Source organism: Periophthalmus magnuspinnatus, chromosome 16, assembly GCF_009829125.3.
Source record: "Periophthalmus magnuspinnatus isolate fPerMag1 chromosome 16, fPerMag1.2.pri, whole genome shotgun sequence".
Classification (NCBI taxonomy): domain Eukaryota; kingdom Metazoa; phylum Chordata; class Actinopteri; order Gobiiformes; family Gobiidae; genus Periophthalmus; species Periophthalmus magnuspinnatus.
This window is the reverse complement of record NC_047141.1, coordinates 1391766-1418158: the sequence shown is the minus strand read 5'-3', so window position 1 is coordinate 1418158 and position 26393 is coordinate 1391766. Positions and strand designations below refer to the sequence as shown.

General features: G+C 43.8%; 1 protein-coding gene across 2 annotated transcripts in view; it reads left to right on the top strand.

Moving 5' to 3' along the window:
- Nucleotides 1–26393, top strand: part of ascc3 (activating signal cointegrator 1 complex subunit 3) — a 222178-nt gene that overhangs the window by 149570 nt on the left and 46215 nt on the right. For both annotated transcript variants that reach the window (XM_033980435.2, XM_055227922.1), the window contains exons 15-24: nt 1284–1475; nt 5401–5625; nt 12207–12326; nt 14260–14424; nt 15960–16046; nt 16114–16290; nt 18993–19218; nt 20159–20313; nt 23046–23144; nt 24779–24947. In XM_033980435.2, coding sequence (XP_033836326.1) covers nt 1284–1475; nt 5401–5625; nt 12207–12326; nt 14260–14424; nt 15960–16046; nt 16114–16290; nt 18993–19218; nt 20159–20313; nt 23046–23144; nt 24779–24947 — 1615 coding nt within the window. The remainder of the gene's footprint in view (nt 1–1283; nt 1476–5400; nt 5626–12206; nt 12327–14259; nt 14425–15959; nt 16047–16113; nt 16291–18992; nt 19219–20158; nt 20314–23045; nt 23145–24778; nt 24948–26393) is intronic.

Genomic DNA, 26393 nt, shown 5'->3' with positions numbered 1-26393 from the left:
TGTTCTAGTCAAATATAACTTTTACTGATAAATAATAATAAAAATAATAAATAAATAATAACAATAATAATGCTGTTTTATTCTTAATTAACAAAAGCACTGGACACAACACCCGATTTATTTATGGTCTAATTTGGTGTTTGGTTCTCAAGATGATTATCCAATCAGAAAGCAGCACACAAGTCTCTTATTTGGACTTTAAAAATATGGAGGAGCCACCCAAGCAGCTAGAGTGGCATCAACTCTGAAGAGGAAGATGCACCAGTCTCAAAAAGCAGATATACCCTAATCAGAGAACTGCAATCACTGGTGTTTACAGACCTGTTACAGACCTGTTACAGACCTGTTACCTGGTTTGGCTCAGACCATCAAGCCTTCACTCTTTTCTCCAGATGTCACCAGCAGCTTTTATTGTTCCAAATGTGAACAGCTGGAGCAGAACTGTTTCTCTGAGGGTCTGTGGAGCAGAGGAGGGTCTGAGTGTGGAGCAGAGGAGCATCTGTGTGTGATGCAGAGGAGTGTGTGTGGAGCAGAGAGTGTGTGTAGAGCAGAGTAGCGTCTGTGTGTGGAACAGAGAGTGTGTGGAACAGAGAGTGTGTGTAGAGCAGAGTAGCATCTGTGTGTGGTGCAGAGGAGTATCTGTGTGTGATGCAGAGGAGTGTGTGTGGAACAGAGATTGTGTGTAGAGCAGAGTAGTGTCTGTGTGTGGTGCAGAGTAGGGTCTGTGTGTGGTGTAGAGGAGTGTGTGTGGAGCAGAGGATGAAGGGTCTGACCTCCATTTAAACCAGGAGACCTGGAGATAGAGCCGCTGATGGAGAGTCCCTCTGGTTTGGACGGGTCACGGCCCAACTGCCAGTCAACCACACATCTCTATCTGAAGAAGAGAGGAGAAGAGGGAGCAGAGAGGGGGGAGGGAAAGAGGGAGCGAGAAGGAGAGGGAGGAGAGAGGGGGAGGGGAAAGAGAAGGAGAGGGAGTGGGCTAGAGAGGAGGGGAGAGATAGAGAGTGCCAGTGCGAGAGAGAGAGAGAAAGGGAGAGTGAGGTTGACAACACACATAAGGGAAAAAGTTTCACATCTGCCATCTACTGGTAAAAACATGAACTGAGCAGTGATATGATATGACTTCTGTTTGTAGGTTGTGAAGGTAAATTGGTGATGAATAAAAATTTACATTTGCTTTTATTATGTCATGTTTTACAGGCTTTTATTTAGCATTTTGTCGATTGAAATAAATACAGCATAAACCCACATTGTGCTAAGCTGCTTTTCCCTGTTGTTTCCAGGTTCAGCGCTCCAGGAATAAGCAGATGAAGGAGATGTTTCCGGAGGGTTTTGGGATCCATCACGCGGGAATGCTGCGCTCAGACCGAAGTCTGATGGAGAGCATGTTCTCCAAAGGCTACCTCAAAGTCCTGGTCTGCACCGCCACACTGGCCTGGGGAGTCAACCTGCCCGCCCATGCTGTCATCATCAAGGTATGAGCGGGTTTACTCTGTTTATTTAAAGGGCTCATATCACACTATTCTCTGATCTCTGTACTAATGTAATTTCCTCATCATAATCAGACCTGGAGTTGTGTTTTGTTTCATTCACACATATTTAACACACAAACCCTGCATATTTAGGCTGAGTTCTTCTCTTAAACAGAAAGCACTCTGTTCCACCTTGTGATGTCATGTGGTAATACAGGGAGTGCTCCACTGTGTTTTTAAACCCCATATACCTTCACTACAATCAGTTGGATCATTTCAGCCATTTTCCACTGAACTAAAGGTAAAAAGTAGCCGTTAACATCAAAACTACTACTTCATGACATCACAAGGTGGAACAGAGCATTTTTAGGTTTGGAAATGTAGACAGACTAATAATAAAGTGTTACTCAAACATGTGTGAATGAAACAACTCCAACGCCCCTTCCCCCGCACCGCTGGTTTAGCAGGGAGCAGGCGATTAGCAACACTGTCAATCAAATCTGTTGCTAACGCTAGCGGGAGCGACCTCGAGGAAAGAAGGTGCTTGATTTGTCGGTTATTAATGTTTATATCTTGATTTTAATAATGAAAAAAAAAACAGGATCATGTAGAGTGGGTTAATACCAAAATGACAAGTCTGACAGCAGCAGTTACAGAGAGAGGAGACACAGTTTTTACACAGAAAGTGAATTGGATCCAGAGTCGATGGAGCCGGAAGTGCGCCTACGATCACATCCTGTTTAGAACGTGGCAGCTAGCAGGTTAGCTATGTTCATTTATATAAACAGTGTATGATCTGTATCTATGGCTCTCCACCTCTAACCAGAGAACCAATTTTAACATAATCATACAGCCAAGGTTGAAAAGTGTCTTGCGCACGGACACGGCATCAGTAGTGTAATAGAGCTCTCAGATAGCATATAAAAGATGTTGAAACTATTTGACATAAGCTGTAAAACTTATCAAAATCAGTTCTGTTCGTTTCCTTCCCACGCATCTCTTTCCCACGTCATTTACACAGTCGGTTTCAAACTTCCATCACTTTTTATGCCAAGAACATTTAAATCTTATATTAATGCTCCCCTGCCCTCACTCTGACGCCTGCTCCAGTCCAACACACAGATCTGAGCGCACAACACACACAGCCTCACACTGACGCCTGCTCCAGTCCAACACACAGAGCTGAGCGCACAACACACACAGCCTCACACTGACGCCTGCTCCAGTCTAACACACAGAGCCTCACAGCCACTAGCAACACTTATATCACGGAAAATGAAACGCTCTGAAGAGACGTTAATACTGATTAAATAGACAGGTATTATTACTACTATTACTACTGCTGCTGCTACTCCTGCTGCTACGACTACTGCTACTACTACTACTACAGAAACATGGAGAACGTGTCAGCAGTCACCTCCAGTCTCTCTCTCTAAAACCTTCCATTCAGGCTAGAAATCTAGAGGTAATGATGGACTCAGACCTGAACTTTAACAGCCACATCAAATCAATAACATCTGCAGCTTTTTCCTATCTAAAAACGGCAAAAATCAAAGGCATACTGTCAAAACCAGATTTAGAGAGACTTATCCATCATTTGTCTCCAGTAGGTTAGACTACTGTAATGTCCTGCTCACTGGCCTCTCCAAACGAGCCTTAACACAGCTGCAGTACATCCAGAACACTGCTGCTTGGGTCCTGAATAGAACCAAGAAGTACTTCCCACTCATGTGTCCTGTGCTCAGGTCTCTGGCTCCTGTGGCTCAGAGAACAGACTTTAAAGTAGCTCTGTGTGAACAAGTCTCTCCATGGACCAGCACCAAGGAACATCTCCCACATGTTAGAGCCACATGAACCATCTCACACTCTGACGACTAAACCAGGACTAAACTGGGATTAAACCGGGACTAAACCGCGACTAAAACAGGACCGAACCAGGACTAAACCAGGATTAAACATGGACTAAACATGGACTAAACATGGACTAAACATGGACTAAACATGGACTAAACATGGACTAAACCGGGGCTAAACCAGGACTAAACCAGGACTGAAGCAGGGACTAAAGCATAGGCTAAACCAGGACTAAAGCGGGACTAAACTAGGACTAAACCAGGACTAAACCAGGACTAAACCTGGGGAATCAGCGTTTCAGTTTTCTGCAGCTAAAACCTGGAACAATCTTCCTATTGGAAGATGTGAGACAGGCCTCTACTCTGACAATGTTTAAATCCAGGCTCTGGTTCTGTTTAGCTGCACGTGACTGAAATGGTTTTATTCTGCACTCTTCTGTTTTAATGTTAAATTGCACTGTACCAATAAACTTGCCTTGCCTTGCCTACTACTACTGCTACTGCTGTTACTACTGCTACAATCTTTGAAAAAATATTAATGATAGGCTAAAGAATAAATAAAATTGAATACAAAATTGTAGTGATGCACTGACGCTAATACCACTTTTTACCATATGCTACCATATTACATATGAGTACTTTATTTTGAGTACTTCATTTTGAGTACTGATACCGACTGATACCAGGCATTATTTTTATAGTTTTGTTTTTTATAGGGTTTTCTTGTGGTAAATCAGTGGTAAATCATTTTAAATTCATTTTATAGGATGTTTTTAGTATAGACACTTTTTCAGTGTAAAAGTTGAGACGCTGCTTTAAATTTCTACTGAAATCATTGTAGGTATAATTCCAATATCATTTAGAGTAAGTATCTTTATATTCTCTGCCTCGTCTTTGCAGACTGCAGTCCGCTAACTCTAAGAAGACTTTTAGCGTAACAGGGAGTGATTTCTTACTTTAACCACAGCCACATTTTGCTATACCTCTTTTAAAAGCTCTGAGTACACTCTATTCAGTTGCTAAATGTTGTTTTTAAATTACAACAATTGTGCATAATCCACGCACAAGCAAAGTATCGCCAGCACCAGCATGCTAATATGTACACACAAGCACTGTGCTGATATCCTCTGTGAAAGATAAAAAACTTTATTTCCATAGCTCAATGAAAATAAAGGTTATAGACAATAACATGTGATTAAAGATTAGTTTAATGTGCAGAACAGTAAATGTGTCTCTTTATGGTCAAGTCCTCACCACTCAGAGGTCAGAGGTCACTGTTCAGAGCTCTCTGTTCAGCTGAGAGTCAAACTGTGAGTAAAATAGGACATAGCATGGTTATTGTGGTATCAGCTCTTGGTATCGGCAGCACATTGATGAGTATGAGTCCTGGCAACTGGTATCAGAATGACCCCCAGTACTGGTCTCGGTATTGGTGCATCCCTACAAAATTGTGACTGTGATTAAAAAAGGAAAAATTAATTACATTGTCGGTCATACATCTGGATTGAAAGTAGAACTAAGCCAGTGCCTGAACAAGGCCCAGAAAAAGTCCAGAAACTCCAGTCGAAACCAGGACTTTAGTCAAAACTTCTTGATTAAACTTGACTAACCCAGGACCAAACCAGGACTAAACCAGGACTAAACCAGGACCAAACCAGGATCAAACCAAGACCAAACCAGGATCAAACCAGGACTAAACCAGGATTAAACCAGGACCAAACCAGGATCAAATCAGGACTAAACCAGGACCAAACCAGGATCAAACCAGGATCAAACCAGGACCAAATCAGGACCAAACTAGGACCAAACCAGCACCAAACCAGTAACAAGCCAGGACCAAACCAAGAACAAGCCACGACCAAACCAGGATCAAACCAGGACTAAACCAGGACTAAACTAGGACCAAACCAAGCCTATATCAGGACCAAACCAGGAACAGAACCTTGACTATACCTGAAGTAAACTTTATTTATTTATTTATTTATTCATTCATTCATTCATTCATTCATTCATTCATTCTTTCCTACTGTGTTATCTTTTTCCACTCACCTCCGTCTCTTCTGTCTCTTGCACAGGGCACTCAGATCTACGATGCCAAACGAGGCTCTCTGGTGGACCTGGGGATTCTGGACGTGATGCAGATCTTTGGTCGTGCCGGTCGGCCTCAGTTTGATAAATTTGGAGAAGGAACCATCATCACGTCCCACGACAAACTGAGCCACTACCTCACCCTCCTCACGCAGCAGAACCCCATCGAGAGCCAGTTCCTTGACAGCCTCGCCGATAATCTCAACGCTGAGGTCAGTGAGCGGAGACGTTAAGTTTTAAACAAACATAGTACAAGTTTCAAAATGGAGGAAAGTGGAGGCAAAAGTCAAGGGGAACATAATTACATGGTCTGTAGCCGATCGAGTGGCCAATTAAAAATGGGCGTGGCAAAAGCTCTCAACACTATTATCCATCCCTATGTATCTGACCCAAACTGCACTCACAGGACTACACCTGCAGGGGGCGCTCAGACAATTTATACATGAACGTACAAGGAACATGAAAAAATGCAGATTAAACTCATGATTCACTTCCAAAACTCACTACATACCCTGCTGCTGTTGTCCTATAGAAATGCTTAAATCAGACCTATTCTGCAAAATGGACTTTTCAGATGCTTATCAATGTTCTAGTCGTTTCTTCTCGTTGAGCCTTTGAATTTGCAGTCGGAGTGATTCATGTCTGAGTAATCTTTCATCGAGTATTTTCAAGATGCCATTTTGTCAAACTACCCCCGTTTAAACTCCACCAGGGCACGCCTCTGTGACGCACGTGCCCACTGTGACGCACGTGCGCACTGTGACGCACGTGCCCACTGTGACGCACGTGCGCACTGTGATGTACGTGCACAATATGACTTACGCACTTCCTTCCCAAGTTTTTTTTTTTCCTTAATTGATGATACTCATAGGATTCAACAAAAAATGTGCTGCTCTAGAGTGATGTGCAGTGCAGCTGCCCATAGGGGGCGCCGACAGCATGCCGCACTTTGTTGTGATGACGTTTACGGTGATGTCAGCTCCCATTGGACATCGCGGGTGTCTAACGTGAAAGTCAGCGGACTTGTTTCTTTTATTAAGTCGTATTAGAGGAATATTGTGATCGAAAATGTATAAATTATATAACGATCCACCGGTGTCAGAGATTAGAGACACGAGCACAGTAGGGCTGATTTAATGTATCAGTATAATACACAGCTCATTATTGATTTGTCCTGAAAAGTCCCTGCAAAATGAGGTCCAGATAAACAGCAGAGCGGAGCCTTCTCCCACAGTGACACTGACGGAATCTTGTGACTTCATTCGGCGGCTGCTTATTTCAGACGATTTCATCATATTTTTTTAATTACAAAACTGTCAGCTCGAGGTCTATTTTACACCTGTCGCCTCCTGCACCTGTCAAGACGCCTCTGCCTCATCCACACTCAGGTTTTTATTTAAAAGTCAGATTTTAGGAGAAGCCGACAGACTTGGAGTTGGGGCCATAATGCAACAGTGAGCTCAGGTTAGGTCAGACGTGGCAACTGGATTCACAGGGGAACAGTCAACAAATACAGTCGTTTTTGTTATTTCATTGATTATCAGATGAATTCATCCTTATGTCAAAGATGTGCTCAGCTGTGCATAGTTGGCTTGTATAGTTAAGTGAAGCATATTCAGTGCATTATAATGTCATTTCTAGTATAAATGTGTTCAGAAGAGCAAAAGAAACTTGAGTCTGGACCATAGACTGTGTAAAGAAGTGGACTAAGTGAGTGTGACGTCACCCACAGCGTTCGGCTCCAAAAGACGCTCATCGAGGCGAGCCGAGGGACCAATAGGGAAGAATTTGGAGCCTAGTTCCATAGTTGGGATGCCCGCTGTGACTATCATAGCAATCAAAGGGCCAATGCGGAGCGAGGCTGTTGCTGTGAGGCCCACACCGCTGGGTTAGCAGGGAGCGGGCACTTAGGAAGGCTGTCAGTCAAACCTGTTGCTAACGCCAGGGGGTGTGATCTCGAGGAAAGGTGCCTGATTTGTCTGTTGTTAATGTTCATATCTTTATTTACAGACACAGTAGTGAAATAAAAAAAAACAGGATCATGTAGAGCGAGTTAATACGAACATTTAAGACCAAAATGATGAGTCTGACAGCAGCAGTTACAGAGAGAGGGGACACAGTTTTTACACAGAAAGAGAATTGGAGCCAGAGTCGATGGAGCCGTAAGTGCGCCCATGATCACTTCCTGTTTGGAACGTGGCGACTAGCAGGTTAGCTATGTCCATTTATATATACAGTGGGCCCTTGCTATATTGCGGTTCACCTTTTGTGGTCTCCCTATTTCGCTGATTTTTTTTCAGTGCAATTTTTTGCATGCTTTTTTTTTTACAGTGTATGAACGTGCATTGTGTTCTGCGTCCTGATTGGCTAAGGGACCTGCCGTGTCTCCTGTACAGTACAGAATCTAAAGCTCAGCTAAATTTACATAAATGTTGGATTGCAGTGTGACTCTGAAGTGCTGTATGTTTGTAAAGTTTTCTCCCCGACAAAACCTACAATGTCGATGAAACGTTCTGTAATGACAAATTTCAGAAACACTTTGGACTTAAGTGTTTCTCTGTATGGAGAGGCGCCTCTGTGGATACCACTGGAGCAGAGGCACAAGAACAACACATTTAAAGAGATCATCGAGGAAGAGGGATATAATATACGAAGGTTTGAACTTTGAGAGTGTTTAAACAAGAGAGAAATGTGAGAAAATGTTAATGCCTGTGTGAGAAAAGTGTATAAAGTGTGTGGTGAGGGGTTTTACAGCTGCAAAACATATAGAATAATTGTAAAAAATAAAGCTGACTACTTTGCAGATTTCACCTATTAGGGGTTATTTTTAGAACGTAACCCCCGCGATAAACCAGGGACCACTGTACAGTCTATAGTTCTGGACAAAAGGTTTTGCATCTGGATGAGACCTGACAACTGAGGGATTACACACACATGGGTTTCAGAATGATGAATGATTAGGTTTGTTATGATAGCAATTCCATCCATCCATCCATCCATTTTCTTCCGCTTATCCGGGGCCGGGTCGCGGGGGCAGCAGTCTAAGCAGGGACTCCCAGACTTCCCTCACCCCGGACACGTCCTCCAGCTCCTCCGGTGGGACCCCAAGGCGTTCCCAGGCCAGCCGAGAGACATAGTCCCTCCAGCGTGTCCTGGGTCTTCCCCGGGGCCTCCTCCCGGTGGGACATGCCCAGAACACCTCCCTAGGGAGGCGTCCAGGAGGCATCCTGAGCAGATGCCCGAGCCACCTCAGCTGGTTCCTCTCAACGTGTAGGAGCAGCGGCTCTACTCCGAGCTCCTCCCGTGTGACCGAGCTCCTCACCCTATTCCTAAGGGTGCGCCCGGCCACTCTGCGGAGGAAACCCATTTCAGCCGCTTGTATCCGCGATCTTGTCCTTTCGGTCATTACCCAAAGCTCATGACCATAGGTGAGGGTAGGAACGTAGATTGACCGGTAAATCGAGAGCTTCGCCTTCCGGCTCAGCTCCTTCTTTACCACAACGGACCGATACAGCGACCGCATCACTGCAGACGCTGCACCGATCCGCCTGTCAATCTCCCGCTCCATCCTTCCCTCACTCGTGAACAAGACCCCGAGATACTTGAACTCCTCCACTTGGGGCAGAGACTCACCACCCACCCGGAGAGAACAAACCACCTTTTTCCGGTCGAGAACCATGGCCTCGGATTTGGAGGAGCTGATTCTCATCCCAGCCGCTTCACACTCGGCTGCAAACCGCACCAGTGCCTGCTGCAGGTCCTGGCTCGAAGAAGCCATCAGGACAACATCATCTGCAAACAGCAGAGATGAAATCCTGTGGTTCCCAAACCAGGCCCCCTCCGGCCCCTGGCTGCACCTAGAAATTCTGTCCATAAATATAATGAACAGAACCGGTGACAAAGGGCAGCCCTGGCGGAGTCCAACATGCACCGGGAACAGGTCTGACTTACTGCCGGCAATGCGAACACAGCTCCTGCTCCGGTCATACAGGGACCGGACAGCCCTTAGCAAAGAGCCCCGGACCCCATACTCCCAAAGGACACCACGAGGGACACGGTCGAATGCCTTCTCCAGATCCACAAAACACATGTGGACTGGTTGGGCAAACTCCCATGAGCCCTCGAGGACCCGATGAAGAGTATAGAGCTGGTCCAGTGTTCCACGACCAGGACGAAAACCACACTGCTCCTCCTGAATCCGAGGTTCGACTATCGGTCGGATTCTCCTCTCCAGTACCCTGGAATAGACCTTACCGGGAAGGCTGAGGAGTGTGATTCCCCTGTAATTGGAACACACCCTCCGGTCCCCCTTCTTATACAGAGGGACCACCACCCCGGTCTGCCATTCCACAGGTACTGTCCCCGACCGCCACGCGATGTTGCAGAGACGTGTCAGCCAAGACAGCCCCACAACATCCAGAGACTTGAGGTACTCAGGACGGATCTCGTCCACCCCCGGAGCCTTGCCACCGAGGAGCTTGCCAACCACCTCAGTGACTTCAGCCAGGGTGATGGACGAGTCCGCCTCTGGGTCCCCAGTTTCTGCTTCCTCCTCGGAAGACGTGACAGTGGGATTGAGGAGATCCTCAAAGTATTCCTTCCACCGCCCGACAACATCCCCAGTCGAGGTCAGCAGCTCTCCACCCGCACTGTAAACAGTGTTGGTGAAGCACTGCTTCCCCCTCCTGAGGCGTCGGACGGTTTGCCAGAATCTCTTTGAGGCCGTCCGATAGTCCTTCTCCATGGCCTCCCCGAACTCCTCCCAACCCCGAGTTTTTGCCTCTGTGACCGCCCGAGCCGCGGCACGCTTGGCCCGCCGGTACTCATCAGCTGCCTCAGGAGTCCCACGAGCCAACATGGCTCGATAGGACTCCTTCTTCAGCTTGACGTCATCCCTTACTTCCGGTGTCCACCACCGGGTTCGGGGATTGCCGCCGCGACAAGCACCACAGACCTTACGGCCACAGCTACGAGCAGCCGCATCGCCAATAGAGGTGGAGAACATGGCCCACTCGGAGTCCATGTCTCCAACCTCCCCCGGGATCAGGGAGAAGCTCTCCCGGAGGTGGGAGTTGAAGACCCCTCTGACAGAGGGCTCCGCCAGACGTTCCCAGCAGACCCTCACAATGCGCTTGGGCCTGCCAGGTGTGTCCGGCTTCCTCCTCCGCCAGCGGATCCAACTCACCACCAGGTGGTTATCAGTTGACAGCTCCGCCCCTCTCTTCACCCGAGTGTCCAAGACACGCGGTCGGAGGTCAGATGACACGACAACAAAGTCGATCATCGACCTCCGACCTAGAGTGTCCTGGTGCCATGTGCACCGATGGACACCCTTGTGCTCGAACATGATGTTTGTTATGGACAAGCTGTGACTAGCACAGAAGTCCAATAACAAAACACCACTCGGGTTCAGATCGGGGAGGCCGTTCCTCCCAATCACGCCCCTCCAAGTGTCATGTCGTTACCCACATGGGCGTTGAAGTCCCCCAGGAGAACAACGGAGTCCCCGGTTGGTGCACTGTCTAGTACCCCTCCCAGGGACTCCAAGAAGGCCGGGTACTCTGCACTGCTGTTTGGTCCGTAGGCCGACACAACAGTGAGAGACCTGTCCCCGACCCGAAGGCGCAGGGACGCGACCCTCTCGTTCACCGGAGTGAACCCCAACACGCAGCGGCTGAGCTGTGGGGCAATGAGCAAGCCCACACCAGCTCGCCGCCGCTCCCCGCGGGCAACGCCAGAGAAATGGAGAGTCCAACCCCTCTCAAGAAGTTGGGTTCCAGAGCCCAAGCTGTGCGTGGAGGTGAGGCCGACTATATCTAGCCGGTAACGCTCAACCTCCCGCACAAGCTCAGGCTCCTTCCCCCCCAGCGAGGTGACGTTCCACGTCCCCAGAGCTAGTCTCCATGTCCGGAGATCCGGTCGTCGAGGTCCCCGCCTTCGACTGCCGCCCGGATCTCTTTGCACCCGCCCCGCATGGCTCCTCCCGCAGGTGGTGGGTCCACGGGAGGACGGCCCCACGTCGTTCCTTCGGGCTGGGCCCGACCGGGCCCCGTGGGGAAAGGCCCGGCCACCAGGCGCTCGCTGGCGAGCACCCACCCCAGGCCTGGCTCCAGGGTGGGGCCCCGGTAACGCCAGTCCGGGCGACGTAACTGGCCTTGATCTTCTTCTTTCCATGGGGGGCTTCTGAACCGCTCTTAGTCAGACCCGTCTCCCAGGACCTGTTTGCCATGGGTGACCCTACCAGGGGCATGAAGCCCCATGATAGCAATTGCAAATTTAAAATGAAATCATATATGATCAGTCCCTTTGTACCGGGTTATTGTTTTAGTACATGTTTTGTTGTTTTGTTCCTACATTCACACTTACACAATCATGTTTTACATATTAACTACACAATACCTATGCTGTTTATTTTCATTCAAACCCATAAAGCACATTTCTATAGATTTTCAGAGGCATATGTATTTTATAGTTGTCCTAAGATGCAAGGACCAATTTTCAAAGTGAAATTTAAAGCACAGCACACTTTGGCTGTATTTGCTGCTGTCACCACTAGATGGAGACAGAGACCATCCGTCAGATTCAGCCCTCCTCCATTATAGATTCATATTTGCAGATTAATTCAACTTCAGATACTTCTTTTATTGTACGTTTTTGTATTTTTATGTTTCTCATTTAATAATACAATATAAAAAACACCTTGGGGCCAGCATAGTGTTCTCTATTAAAGGCTTAAGTTGACATTGTCCTGTTCTGTTTATTGATATTCTATACATTTCTGTTTTGTTTTCAGATTGCTTTGGGGACAGTGACGAACGTGGAGGAGGCAGTGAAGTGGCTCAGTTACACTTATCTCTACGTCCGAATGAGAGCCAACCCTCTGGCCTATGGCATCAACCACAAGGCCTATCAGGTAACAGCACAAAACTTACTCTCAGCTCTTAACTCCTCAAATCTCAACTCCTCAACTCTCAGCTCTCAACTCCTCAACTGTCAGCTCTCAACTCTTCAACTCTCAACTCTCAGCTCCCAGCTCTCAGCTCACTCACAAAACTGAACAATTTCTGCGATTAGTACCTACAATAAGTTCTTCATCAGTTGTAGTCATAGTCTGTTTATATAAATGGACATAGCTAACCTGCTAGCTGCTGCATTCCAAACAGGAAGTGATCATGGGACACTTCCGGCCCCGCTGATTCACTGTCACTCTTCTCTCTGTTATTGCTACTGTCAGGCTCATTATTATAGTCTTGAAATGTTAAATGCTTTTTTTCCCCCCCACTATTGGTCTGCAAAAGAAGATATGAACATTAGGCGCCTTCTTTCCCCAAGGTCTCTCCCATTAGCGTTAGCAAAAGGTTTGATTGACAGTGTTGCTAAGCCCCAGCTACCTGCTAAACCAGCAGTGTGGGCAAGAAGATGCAACAACAGCTTGCGGTCGAAATTCCAAATATGGAACTTGACTCCAAATTGGCTCCTATAACTGTTAGCCTCGATGAGCTTCATTTAATTGGAGCTGATCGCTGTGGGTGACGTCACACTCACTTAGTCCATTTCTTTACACAAGCTATGGTTGTATTTCATCCTTCATTTTGATTCCAATACAGAAGTGGGCAAAAGCAGTTTCTGACTCAACATCCTGCTAGAAATGTTTGAATTTCAAAAACATTCCAGATTTGTTCAGCTTTTAAATAGATATAGACTGAGGTCCTTTCCCAAAATAGTTGTTTAAATGCAACTTTTTTTTTTTTTTTTTAATAAGTGCAGTAACTGGTTCAGTAGCTCAGTTAGTAGAATGTTTGTCCACTAATCCGAAAGTTGCCAGTTCAAATAAACATTGCTAGAGTGATCAGAATCACTCAGACGTTGGCGATGCAGATCCAGGTCTCACAGATAAATGTCCTTGGGCAAGACACTTAACCCCCCTCGCCTCCACTGTGTACACTGGTGTGTGAATGTGTGTGTGAATGTGTGTGTGACTGGGTGAGTGGTTCCTTCTTGTCTAGAGCTTTGAGTGACTTGAAGGTGAAAAAGTGCTTTGTAAAAATGTGACTATTTACCATTTACCATAATAAAACAATAGAATCTAGAAGCCAAGAAGAGAAATCGGTCTTTGGACTTGGCGTTGTGGTGCCAACTGCTCCCGACAGGTTACCCAGTGGCACTGAGGGATGGGAGATGAAAAGTAGTCAGCTTTATTTTTTACAATTATTCTATATGTTTTATGGCTGTAAAACCCTTGACCACACACTTTATACACTTTTCTCACACAGGCATTAACATTTTCTCACATTTCTCTCTTGTTTAAACACTCAAAGTTCAAACCTTCGCATATTATATCCCTCTTCCTCGACAATCACTTTAAAGTCCAAAGTGTTTGTCGGTGCAAAACATTTCATTGACATTGTGGGTTTTGTCGGGGAGAAAACTTGCAAACATACAGCACTTGAGAGTCACACTGCGATCCAACATTTATGTAAATTTGTCTGAACACATTCTGTACTGTACAGGAGACACGGCACGGAGGAGACTGATGGACAATGTAAAAAAGCATACAAAATTGCACACAAAAAAATCTGAGAAACAGTGAGGCTACGAAAGGTGCACCGTGATATAGAGACCACTGTATTGGCTGTATCAGTCAAAATTCCTACTCTGCATTTGACCCATCCATCAGTGCCACTGGGGTTAAACCTGGAGTGATGGCCAACTAAGGTGGAGTTTGCAGATCCATGTGGAAACAGAAATACACAGTAAACCTGCTCAAACACGACAATAAAATGCACACTCCAAACAGAATGTCCCTAATGTTGAAATATTTTTAATAATTGCGATGATGTTTGCAGATGGATCCGTCTTTGGAGCTGTACAGGAAGGAGCTGGTGATCGAGTGCGGGAGGAAACTAGACAAAGCCAGAATGATCCGGTTTGAGGAGAGGACTGGGTACTTCGCCTCCACAGACCTGGGCAGGACGGCCAGCCACTTCTACATCAAATACAACACCATAGAGGTACCATGGCAACTCACCCATTAATACAACACCATAGAGGTACTATGGCAACTCACCCATTAATACAACACCATAGAGGTACTATGGCAACTCACCCATTAATACAACACCGTAGCGGTACCATGGCAACTCACCCATTAATACAACACCATAGAGGTACTATGGCAACTCACCCATTAATACAACACCATAGAGGTACTATGGCAACTCACCCATTAATACAACACCGTAGCGGTACCATGGCAACTCACCCATTAATACAACACCATAGCGGTACCATGGCTATGTACCCATCAATATGACACCATAGAGGTACCACCATCACAAATACCATAGCAACGCGCCACAAATATAGTACGATGCAGGAACCAGGGAATCACAAATGCGACACTATAGAGGTACCAGCAATGCTCCCACAGATGAATGCTGTTGTTATGTCCTTTGGCAAGACACTTCACCCACCTGGCCACTTGTGTCTGTGTACACTGGTGTTTGAATGTGTGTGTGAATGGGTGAGTGGTTCCATGATGTAAAGAGGTTTGAGCCTTGATGATGGTAAAGTGCTGTATAAAAATGTGACCATTTACCATTACATTACTAAGCAAGGTAAGTGCTTTACAGAATAAGAAAAACATCAAAATTACAATACAACAAATCAAAACATAAATAATCATCGTAAAATAAACATTAAAAGTACAGAAAAAAAACCTTTCAGTCATATGCACAGCTAAACAGAACCGTTTGCAGCCTGGATTTAAACCATAGACTGTATAAAGAAGTGGACTAGAGCGTGACATCACCCACAGCGTTCGGATCCAGTCAAATGAAGCTTATCAAGGCTAGCAGTTATAGCAGCCAATTTGGAGCCGAGTTTCATATTACGAATTGCTACTGTGAGTATCATAGCATTCAAAGACTAAATCAGGACCGAGGGCGCCCACACCTCTGGTTTAGCAGAGAGCTGGCGGTTAGCAACACTGCCAATCAAACCTGTTGCTAATGTTAGCAAGAGAGACTTCAGGGGAAATAGGTGCCTTATTTGTGTGTTATTAATGTTCATATCTTGATTTACAGACACAATAATGAAATTAAAACCCCAGCCAAAATTATGAGTCTGACAGCAGACAGTTTGACAGAGTGACAGTTTTTCAATATAAAGTGAATTGGAGTCGATGACTCTTGAAGAATGCCCATGATCACTTCCTATTTGGAATGTGGCAGCTAGCGGGTTACCTATGTTCATTTATATAATGTATTTTCTGGAATATAAGTTGCACCGGCAAAAAAATGTATAATAATATTTCACATTTAAACCTAAGTCGCACCTCCGGCCGAACTATGGAAAAAGTGTGACTTACAGTCACAATATGATATACAGTCTATGATTTAAACATTGTCAAAGTAGAGGCCTGTTCACATTGCCCTGATAATGATACAATACCAAAATAAGAACATAGCATTAAGCTTTTTTTTGTTTATTGTTATTGTTATTACTATTATTATTATTATTATTATTATTATTTATTTTTTTTTAGACCTTCAATGAAATGTTCAACTCCCAGCGCACAGAGGCCGACATCCTGAGCATCGTGTCCAAAGCAGAAGAGTTTGACCAGCTGAAGGTAAGACGGAGTTTCCTATTTTTATATTTAAATTCATGCTTTAAATGAACCCGTTGTGTGTTCTCAGGTTCGGGACGAGGAGATGGAGGAGTTGGAGCAGATGTTGTGTTCATTCTGTGAGCTGCCAGCCGCTGGTGGAGTGGAGAATGGATATGGCAAAGTAAATATTCTGCTCCAGACCTACATCAGCAGAGGAGAGGTGGACAGCTTCTCCCTCATCTCTGACCTGTCTTACGTCGCCCAGGTGAGAAGAACCTAATTTTACTGATATTTCTTCAGTATTTATTGTATTTAAAGCTCTATACCTGATTTTTTTCTGTGTTACAAATGTGAAAAACAGTTCATTTTAAACAGTTTACAGTGGTCCAAAATTATTCCTCACTTACCTCATTCAGCGCGTCATGATCATCCACCACAATGAGTTTATAAGCACTTTTCTCAACTTTCAGAGACCAGGTTTAGTCCCTGGTTTAGTCCCTGGTTTAGTCCTGGTTTAGTCCTAGTTTAGTCCTGGTTTAGTCCTGGTTTAGTCCTGGTTTAGTCCTGGTTTAGTCCTGATTTAGTCCTGGTTTAGTCCTGGTTTAGTCCTGGTTTAGACCTGATTTAGTCCTGGTTTAGTCCTGATTTAGTCCTAGTTTACTCCTGGTTTAGTCTTGGTTTAGTCCCGGTTTAGTGTTGGTTTAATCCTGGTTTAGTGTTGGTTTAGTCTTGGTTTAGTCCTGGTTTAGTCCTGGTTTAGTCTTGGTTTAGTCCTGGTTTAGTCTTGGTTTGGTCCTGGTTTAGTCCTGGTTTAGTCCTGGTTTAGTCTTGGTTTAGTCCTGGTTTAGTCTTGGTTTGGTCCTGGTTTAGTCCTGGTTTAGTCCTGGTTTAGTCTTGGTTTAGTCTTGGTTTAGTCTTGGTGTGCTGTAGTTATTGAATTATCAGACAATAAAACTCTTTATAATCAGAGTACACAGTACACAGGACCCACAGGTTGGCAGTGCAATTCCAGCTCCCACAGTTGAATGCTGCCGTTGTGTCCTTGGGCAAGACACTTAACCCACCTCACCCAGTGTCTGTGTACACTGGTGTGTGAATGTGTGTGTTTTTTCTTTTTTTTTTTTTTTTTTTTTTTTATTTTGCACTAAAACAGCTCAAAACCACACAGCTGCTCTTCTGCTCCTGTCGTCTGATATTAAACACCCCACACCTGACCTTATCCATCTAAGTCTATCACTGAGAACCACTGACTCCTCGTGACCTTTGAACCCTCTCCCATCCCCTATAATTAATCATGTAATAAGTGATTAAGTACTGTGTTATGTGAAACTAACAAGAAAAATATTCTGTCCTGGAAAGATAAGTTGAAAGCACCCATCTTGCACTATTCTCTGATTTATGTTCTAATGTTGTTTCCTCATCACAAACAGACCTGGAGTTGTGTTTTGTTTCACTCACACATGTTTAACACACAAACTCTGCATATTTAGCACAGGAAGTGCTCCACTGTGTTTTTAAACTCCATACAGCTTCACTACAATCATTTGGATGATTTCAGACCAGGAATTTCCAATCTCTACTCAGCAAATTATAAAAGGAGCTGTTAACTTGAAAACAAAATGCTCTGTTCCACCTTGTTATGTCACGAAGTGGTAATTTTCAAGTGAATTGCTCCTTTTATCTTTAGGTCAGTAGATTGGCAATTCTAGGACTGAAATGATCCAAATGATTCTAGTGAAGGTGTGCGGAGTTTAAAAACACAGTGGAGCACTTCCTGTATTACCACATGTGGACATCACAAGGTGGAACAGAGTGTTTTCAGCTTGAGAGAAGCCTAAATATGCAGAGTTTGTGTGTTAAACATGTGTGAATGAAACAAAATACAAGTCCAGGTCTGTTTGTGATGAAGAAACATAGATCAGAGTGTAATCATATATATATATATAAAAGTGGGATTTAGGGAGCACACAAATGATTTATTTTCACAGTCTAGATTACTAAAATTTGAGGACTTGGTGGAATACCAAACCATGCTTATTATGTTCAAAGCAAGAAATTATCAATTGCCTCCAAACATTCAAAACTTATTTAGTGAGCGAGAAGGGAATTATAACCTTAGAGGAATGGCAAAATTTAGACACGCTAAAGTGCACACTACAAGGAAGAGCTTTTGTGTCTCAGTCTGTGGGGTCAGATTATGGAATGGGCTGAGTGAAGATTTAAGGCAATGTTCAAATATTAGGCAATTTAAAAAACTGTATAAATGTCATATTCTGTCCAGATATACCAAAAGAAAATCCTAATTAATGGTAGCAGTGGTTATATGTATACTTTTTTGTTGATAGAATGGTTCAGTGATGATGTACAGGAAAGATTATGGTGATTTTTGTGATAATAACATGAACAAGGAGAATAAGAATAATGAATATATAATAATAATAATAATAATAATAATAATAATAATAATAATAATAAGAAGAAGAAGAAGAAGAAGAAGAAGAAGAAGAAGAAGAAGAAGAAGAAGAAGAAGAAGAAGAAGAAGAAGAAGAAGAAGAAGAAGAAGAAGAAGAAGAAGAAGAAGTTGTTAATACTAAGAAGTAAAGTAAAAGGAAGCTGGATGAAATTTTTGTTCAAAGTTTGAATCAGAAGAACGGGGTGGGATTAAATAAGTGTACACTTCTTCCCACATCCCTTTTGAGAATGTTCAATGTTTTTTGTGGAAGATAATTTATTTTATTTTATGGACTGTAATGACATGTATTACATGATTTATGAACATACTCAAATAAAATTCAAATATATATATACACACACACACACACATATATATATATATATATATATATATATATATATATATATATATATTTATAAAATTTATTTATTTTTTGCCTTTGCCTTTGCCTGTTCTTATAATGTTAGAATAACACTATTTAATTCTTACCCCTTGATATTTTTTTCCCCCAGAATGCCGCTCGTATCGTGCGTGCACTGTTTGAGATTGCCCTGAGGAAGCGTTGGCCCACCATGACCTACAGACTGCTGACTCTGTGTAAAGTGATTGACAAACGTCTGTGGGGTTTCTGTCACCCGCTCAGGCAGTTCCCAAACCTGAGCCCTGTCATCCTGAACAGACTGGAGGAGAAGAAGCTCACTGTGGACAAGCTCAAGGAGATGAGGAAGGACGAGATCGGTACAAATACATCTGTTCATTTTGTTTAGTTTCACCCAACATTACATAGTGAATTTATAAAAGGGCAGAATATGACAACCATAGACTGTATAAAGAAGTGGACTAAGTGAGTGTCACCACAGCATCATCAAGGCTAGCAGTTATAGGGGACAATTTGAGGCCGAGTTCCATATTTGGTATTCTGACCATGAGTGTCATAGCAACCAAAGAGCCCGCACCGCTGGTTTAGCAGTGAGCAGGTGCTTAGTAACGCTGTCAGTCAGACTTGTTGCTAACGCTAGTGGGAGCAACCTCTTGTTTAGTGTTCCTTTATGCTGGTTTGCGGTTGTGCTGTCCTGGTTTAGCCCTGGTTTAGCCCTGGTTTAGCCCTGGTTTAGCCCTGGTTTAGCCCTGGTTTAGTCTTGGTTCAGTCCAGCTTTAGTCCTGCTTTAGTCCTGCTCTAGTCCTTTTTTAGTCCTGGTTTAATCCTGGCTTAGTCCTGGCTTAGTCCTGGCTTAGTCCTCGTTTAGCCCTGGTTTAGCCCTGGTTTAGCCCTGGTTTAGCCCTGGTTTAGCCCTGGTTTAGTCTTGGTTCAGTCCAGCTTTAGTCCTGCTTTAGTCCTGCTCTAGTCCTTTTTTAGTCCTGGTTTAATCCTGGCTTAGTCCTGGCTTAGTCCTGGCTTAGTCCTCGTTTAGCCCTGGTTTAGCCCTGGTTTAGCCCTGGTTTAGCCCTGGTTTAGCCCTGGTTTAGCCCTGGTTTAGCCCTGGTTTAGCCCTAGTTTAGCCCTGGTTTAGCCCTGGTTTAGCCCTGGTTTAGTCTTGGTTCAGTCCAGCTTTAGTCCTGCTTTAGTCCTGCTCTAGTCCTTTTTTAGTCCTGGTTTAATCCTGGCTTAGTCCTGTCTTAGTCCTCGTTTAGTCCTGGTCTAGTCCCTGGTCTTATTCTGGTTTGCTGTCGTTTTCAGGCCACATGCTTCATCACGTGAACATCGGCCTCACGGTGAAGCAGTGCGTCCATCAAATCCCGTCCGTGACCATGGAGGCCAGCATCCAGCCAATCACACGCACTGTTCTCCGAGTACGCCTTGTTATCACGCCAGACTTCAGGTGGAACGATCAGGTACAGAACGCACATTTACAAACAAGAAACTCTGAAATAAACAGGTTTGATCCCACACTTACAGAGGTCTTTTCAAGCAACATTCTGAGGACTCTTTGTGATTCAAGATATATATTTTGTGTTTTAAATTGTTAATTGTTATGGCAGCGTCCTCATTTTTTCATCATTCTGTAACCCAGGGATATCAAAAGCATGACCTAAAAATCACAACATTAAATTATGATTATTAAAGGTCCACTATGTAACATTTCTGGTACAGGGTTTGCTGCCTTGTCTCTATTGAGATGTTGCTTCACCTGGAATAAATAAAGTGTTTTATTGCTCTTTTTATTTTTTTTCTCCCCATAGATCTGACCTGTACATTTGTCTGGGGGCATCACCTGTTCGTCTCTGTGGAGACGAACAGGTGAAATACCAGACAGTGGAACAGCATCTCCCTGGAGAAGCAGGTGTTGAGCTCTCAGCCAGAATAAAATACAAAGATTAGTTTATATTTTTCCAAAGCTCCGAAACTGTTACAGCCGCAGAGTGATTTTTTATTTTACTTGAGCCTATTCAACTTCCTGTCTTGTATTTTTTTTATGAACAGGCCCCAACATGCAGAATATGAAGAAATGGATAATGGATAATGTTTATCCCCATTAACTAATACAAATATGGGTACTGGTTCTAGCCTTGTCCTAAACAATCCAAGAGTAACCCAATCGGACCAGTCTGAACCCAGAGACCAGAGGGGGTATTGGGGGGCTTAGTCCAGACTAAGTCCTCGTCTTGAACCCTAACCCTGGGTCTAAGAGGAACAGGACTCTTTATGTAGCTGGCCTAAATGTTTACGTAGGATTATGGTGATACATAGTGTGAACATGGGCAGATGTAATGCTATCCTCCAGACTCAGGGCTGATCCAGCAGAGAACAGCAGTGACACATGTGCTGACAAGACACAGGCTCACATGGCACTAGACCAGCCACGCTCATTTAAGAAGATACAAGGAGCATTTTGGATTTTTGGTTTAAAGCAGCAACTTTTCAGAGCTTTTACTCATGTTATAGCTGTTTCCCCTCAACATTTACTCACACAAAGTTATACTTAGAGTGATTAGTGCAAGTAGCCATGGTTTACACCTGATTTAGTCCCTGGTTTAGTCCTGCTTTAGTCTTGTTTTATTCCTGGTTTAGTCCTGCCTTAGACTTGGCTTAGTCTCTGGTCTAAATCTGGTTTAGAAGTTGTTTTGGAGTGATTCATTTTTGAGTAATCTTTAATCTCTTATTTTCAAGACATCATTTTGACGATCTACCCCGTTTTCACCTCCACCGGTACATGCCCACTGTGACACGCCCACTGTGACACGCCCACTGTGACACGCCCACTGTGACGTACACGCCCATTGTGACACTCCCACTGTGACGTACACGCCCACTGTGACACTCCCACTGTGACATACACGCCCACTGTGACACCCCCACTGTGACACTCCCACTGTGACGTACACGCCCACTGTGACACTCCCACTGTGACATACACGCCCACTGTGACACCCCCACTGTGACACTCCCACTGTGACATACACACCCACTGTGACACGCCCACTGTGACACTCCCACTGTGACGTACACGCCCACTGTGACACCCCCACTGTGACACTCCCGCCCACTGTGACACGCCCACTGTGACACTCCCACTGTGACGTACATGCCCACTGTGATGTACACACTTCCTTCTCCAGTTGTATTTTCTTAATCAGTGATATTTGTAGGATTTGGCAGTATCACTTTGTCATTTTGGTGCAAATGAAAACGCGGAAGTCAGCGGATTTGTTAGATGAGCAAAAAGCCAAAAGCTATACAAAAGACTGACTTTCAGGTCATAATCGAGATAATTTTAGAAGCCAAAAATATTATATATTATTTTATATTATATAATCTTGTTTCTACTTAAGTCCTTTTTTTCCTTGCATTTTTGTTTAACTTTTTCTCGTTTTTCGTGAATGATCTTAAAGGTCCTATATTACACGAAATTGACTCTTGTGAGCTTTAAGTCATGTCAAAATGCTGTTACCTCCTCAAAAACAGACCTGGAGTTGTGTTTTGTTTCATTCACACATGTTTGAGTAACATTAGTCTGTCTACATCTCCAAAGCTCAAAATGCTCTGTTCCACCTTGTGATGTAGTAGTTTTCAAGTTAACAGCTCCTTTTACCTTTAGTTCATTAGAGATAGTCCAATCTGGGGCTAAAATCATTCAAAGATTCTAGTGAAGGTGTGTATGGAGTTTAAAAACACAGTGGATCACTTCCTGTTTTACCACATGATGATATCACAAGGTGGAACAGAGTGTTTTCAGTTTGAGAGAAGAACTCAGCCTAAATCTGCAGGGTTTGTGTGTTAAACATTTGTGAATGAAACAAAACACAACTCCAGGTCTGTTTGTGATGAGGAAACAACATTAGAACAGAGATCAGTAAATTGTGTAATACGGGCCCGTAAAATGTGAAATGGTGATGGGTTCAAAATACTGATTAACTAACTACCGATAAAAAGCAGGAGGAAACAGTACTTTGCTCACTGAATAATGCTAACCACTTATATGATATAACCTTGGGGTCCCACCGGAGGAGCTGGAGGAAATGTCTGGGGTGACGGAAGTCTGGGCGTCCTTGCGTAGACTGCTGCCCTCCTGACCCAGCCGCTGATAAGAGGAACAAAACATAAATATGTGTGTGTCTCCTGTTAGGTGCACGGCTCCGTGGGTGAGCCCTGGTGGCTGTGGGTGGAAGACCCTATGAACGATCACATTTACCATTCAGAATACGTCCTGCTGCAGAAGAAACAGGTCAGTCGTACAGTAATGTTCTGTTTTCATTGTAAAAACCTGCACATAATTGATATTTTAAATTGGGTTGGACTGTGGGAAACATTGTATTGGACTTGGGGACATTTTATGTATTTTACTGCTAGTGTCAATGATGAAGTGTTTGTCTTATAATGTAATCGTATTGAAATGTGTATTTTAATGTGTATTCACGTGCCCAGGGATTGTATGGAAAGCAGCAGTAGCTAAATCTGGTACAAATCACCTTTTCTTTTGTTAGATTAATGAATTTGTATTTGAGTTCTTTCCACTTTGTTTGTGTCACTGCATAAAAAATATTAAAACATTAATTACAATATGAAGGTTTGAACTTTGACAGTGTTTAAACAAGAGAGAAATGTAAGAAAATGTTAATGCCTGTCTGAGAGAAGTATACAAAAGTGTGTGGTGAGGGGTTTTACAGCTGCAAAACATATATAATAATTGTAAAAAATAAAGCTGTCTACTTTGCGGATTTCGCCTATTGTGGGTTATTTTTAGAACGGAACCCCCTGCGATAAACGATGGACCGCTATATTGCCTTTTATCAGTAGCTCAGTAGAGTGTTTGTCCACCGATCCAAAGTTTGGCGGTTCGACTCCCGCTCTCAACATAAAACATCACTGGTTGAGCGGTCAGATCCACTGACCCAGAGGTTGGTGGTGTGATTCCAGCTCACACAGATGAAAGCTGTCGTTGTGTCCTTGGGCAAGGCACTAGACACAACCCACCTCTCCCCAGTTTCTATGTACACTGGTGTTGCTGAAATGTCTGCTTTGGTCTGTTGTATTAGTTGATCAGAACATAAACAGAGCACATTAATAAACATTATTTTAAATGTGCAAGTGTTAGCTAAACCGCTAGTTCCCCAGGCGTTAGCTGCTAGCAAAGTTCACACTTCCCTGTGATTGGTTAAAATAATAATAATAATAATAATAATAATAATAATAATAATAATAATAATAATAATAATAATAATAATAATAATAATAATAATGGCTTACACGTGTAATGCACTTTTTCAAAGCCTCTCAAAGCGCTACACTATAGTCATTATTCATTCATTTCCACACTTGGTGATGTAAGCTACTATTGTAGCCACGGCTGCCCTGGGCCAGACTGACGTTATAAATTATAATATACATTTAAACGTCCTATATGATACAAAATGTTCTAATGCTGTTATCTCCAAAACAGACCTGGAGTTGTGTTTTTTCTTTAATTGACACATCTTTGAGTAACACTTTATTATTAGTGTGTCTACATCTCCAAAACTCAAAATGTTCCACCTTGTGATGTCATGTGTAGTGGTAGTTTTCAAGTTAACAACTCCTTTTACCTTTAGTTCAGTAGAGATTGGCAGTTCCAGGTCTAAAATGATCCAAATGATTATAGTGAAGGTGTGTGTCCTGTTTTACCACATGACAGCACAAGGTGGAACAGAGTGTTTTCCGTCTGAGAGAAGCTAAAATGTGCAGGGTTTGTGTGTTAAACATGTGTGAATGAAACAACACAAGTCCAGGTCTGTTTGTGATGAGGAAACATTATAACATAGATCAGAAAATGGAGTAATACAGACTCTTTAAGTTGTTTCTTGCTCGTATCGCCCCCTGCAGGTGGTGACAGGAGAGCCGCAGCACATTGTCTTCACCATCCCGATCTTTGAGCCGTTGCCATCTCAGTATTACATCAAAGTGGTGTCTGACCGCTGGCTTGGAGCTGAGGCCATCTGCATCATCAACTTTCAAAACCTCATCCTCCCTGAACGGCACCCTCCACACACCGGTATGAAGGAGCAGCCGTTCAAATCAGGGTCATGCGGTTTGACCCTTTATCTGGAATAGTTTTGTGTCATTCACATTGATAATCTACTTTAAGTTGGCTGGGGTTTTGAGCTCATAAGTTTTTCTTTCTATGAATAAATATGCAGTTTAGGGATGCGTTGTCCTCGGGGAAGACCCAGGACACTCTGGAGGGACTGGCCTGGGAATAAATGGGAATAAGAGTCAGGGGTGGGGAAGTCTGGGAGTCCCTGCTTAGACTACTACCTCTGCGACCTGACCCAGAATAAAAGGAAAAAATGGATGGATGGTTGTTTATTAATCCTATGGCATGCCATCTTTTACCTGACTCACTACACAGAGCACAGTTATCTTAAAAAAAAAAAACAACTAAAATCCTTGAATTTTTATTTTTATTTTTTTTTATTTAACTTTGCTTCTAACAATTCAACTTAAAAAAAAGCATAAAATGAACAAAAATATCTTAAAGAGGGGGTATGTTAAGTCGTTATAAACTCTACTTTATAACGTTGTTCCCTCATTAAAAACATGCCCTTCAGAGGCTGTAGACATAATTCTTGTATGACTAATCTGGAGTCTCTCCCGGGCCCTATTCAGCTGTACGAGGCTCCGCCCACAAGCCTATGTCACCCGGCTATTTTTCATAAACATACAAAAAACATGATACAAAACTGTGCACAGCAACTTGACAAACCTGATGTGATGTGCAATAGTTTCATTAGTGGGATGCAGCTGATTGTGTTGTGATAGTGCTCTAAAGGGGGAAGGACTTAGTACAGAGAGCAAAGTCACTCAAAAATTAAAGTGACACTTATTATTGTTGTTTTCTTGGGTGAATATATCTATCCATCCATTTTCTTCCGCTTATCCTGGATTGGGTCGTGGGGACAACAGTCTAAGCAGCAACTGCCAGACTTCCCACGCCCCAGACACGTCCTCCAAGGTGTTCCCAGGCCAGTCGAGAGACACACTCCCTCCAGTGTGTCCTGGGTCTTCCCCGCAACCTCCTCCCGGTGAGACATGCCCGGAACACCTCCCTAGGGAGGCATCCAGTGGGCATCCTGAACAGCCACCTCAGCTGACGCCTCTCGATGTGGAGGAACAGTAGCTCTACACCAAGCTCCTCACTCTATCTCTAAGGGAGCACCCGGCCACCCAACGAAGGAAACCCATTTCAGCCGCTTGTATCCGCCATCTTGTCCTTTCGGTTATTACTCAAAGCTCATGATCATAGGTGATGGTAGGAACGTAGATTGACCGGCAAATCAAGAGCTTCACCTTTCGACTCAGCTCCTTCTTTACCACGACAGTTGGATGCAGCAACCACATCACTGCAGACACTGCACCGATCCGCCTGTCAATCTCACTCACTCTTGAACAAGACCCCGAGATACTTGAACTCCTCCATTTGAGGCAAAGTCTTCCCGAC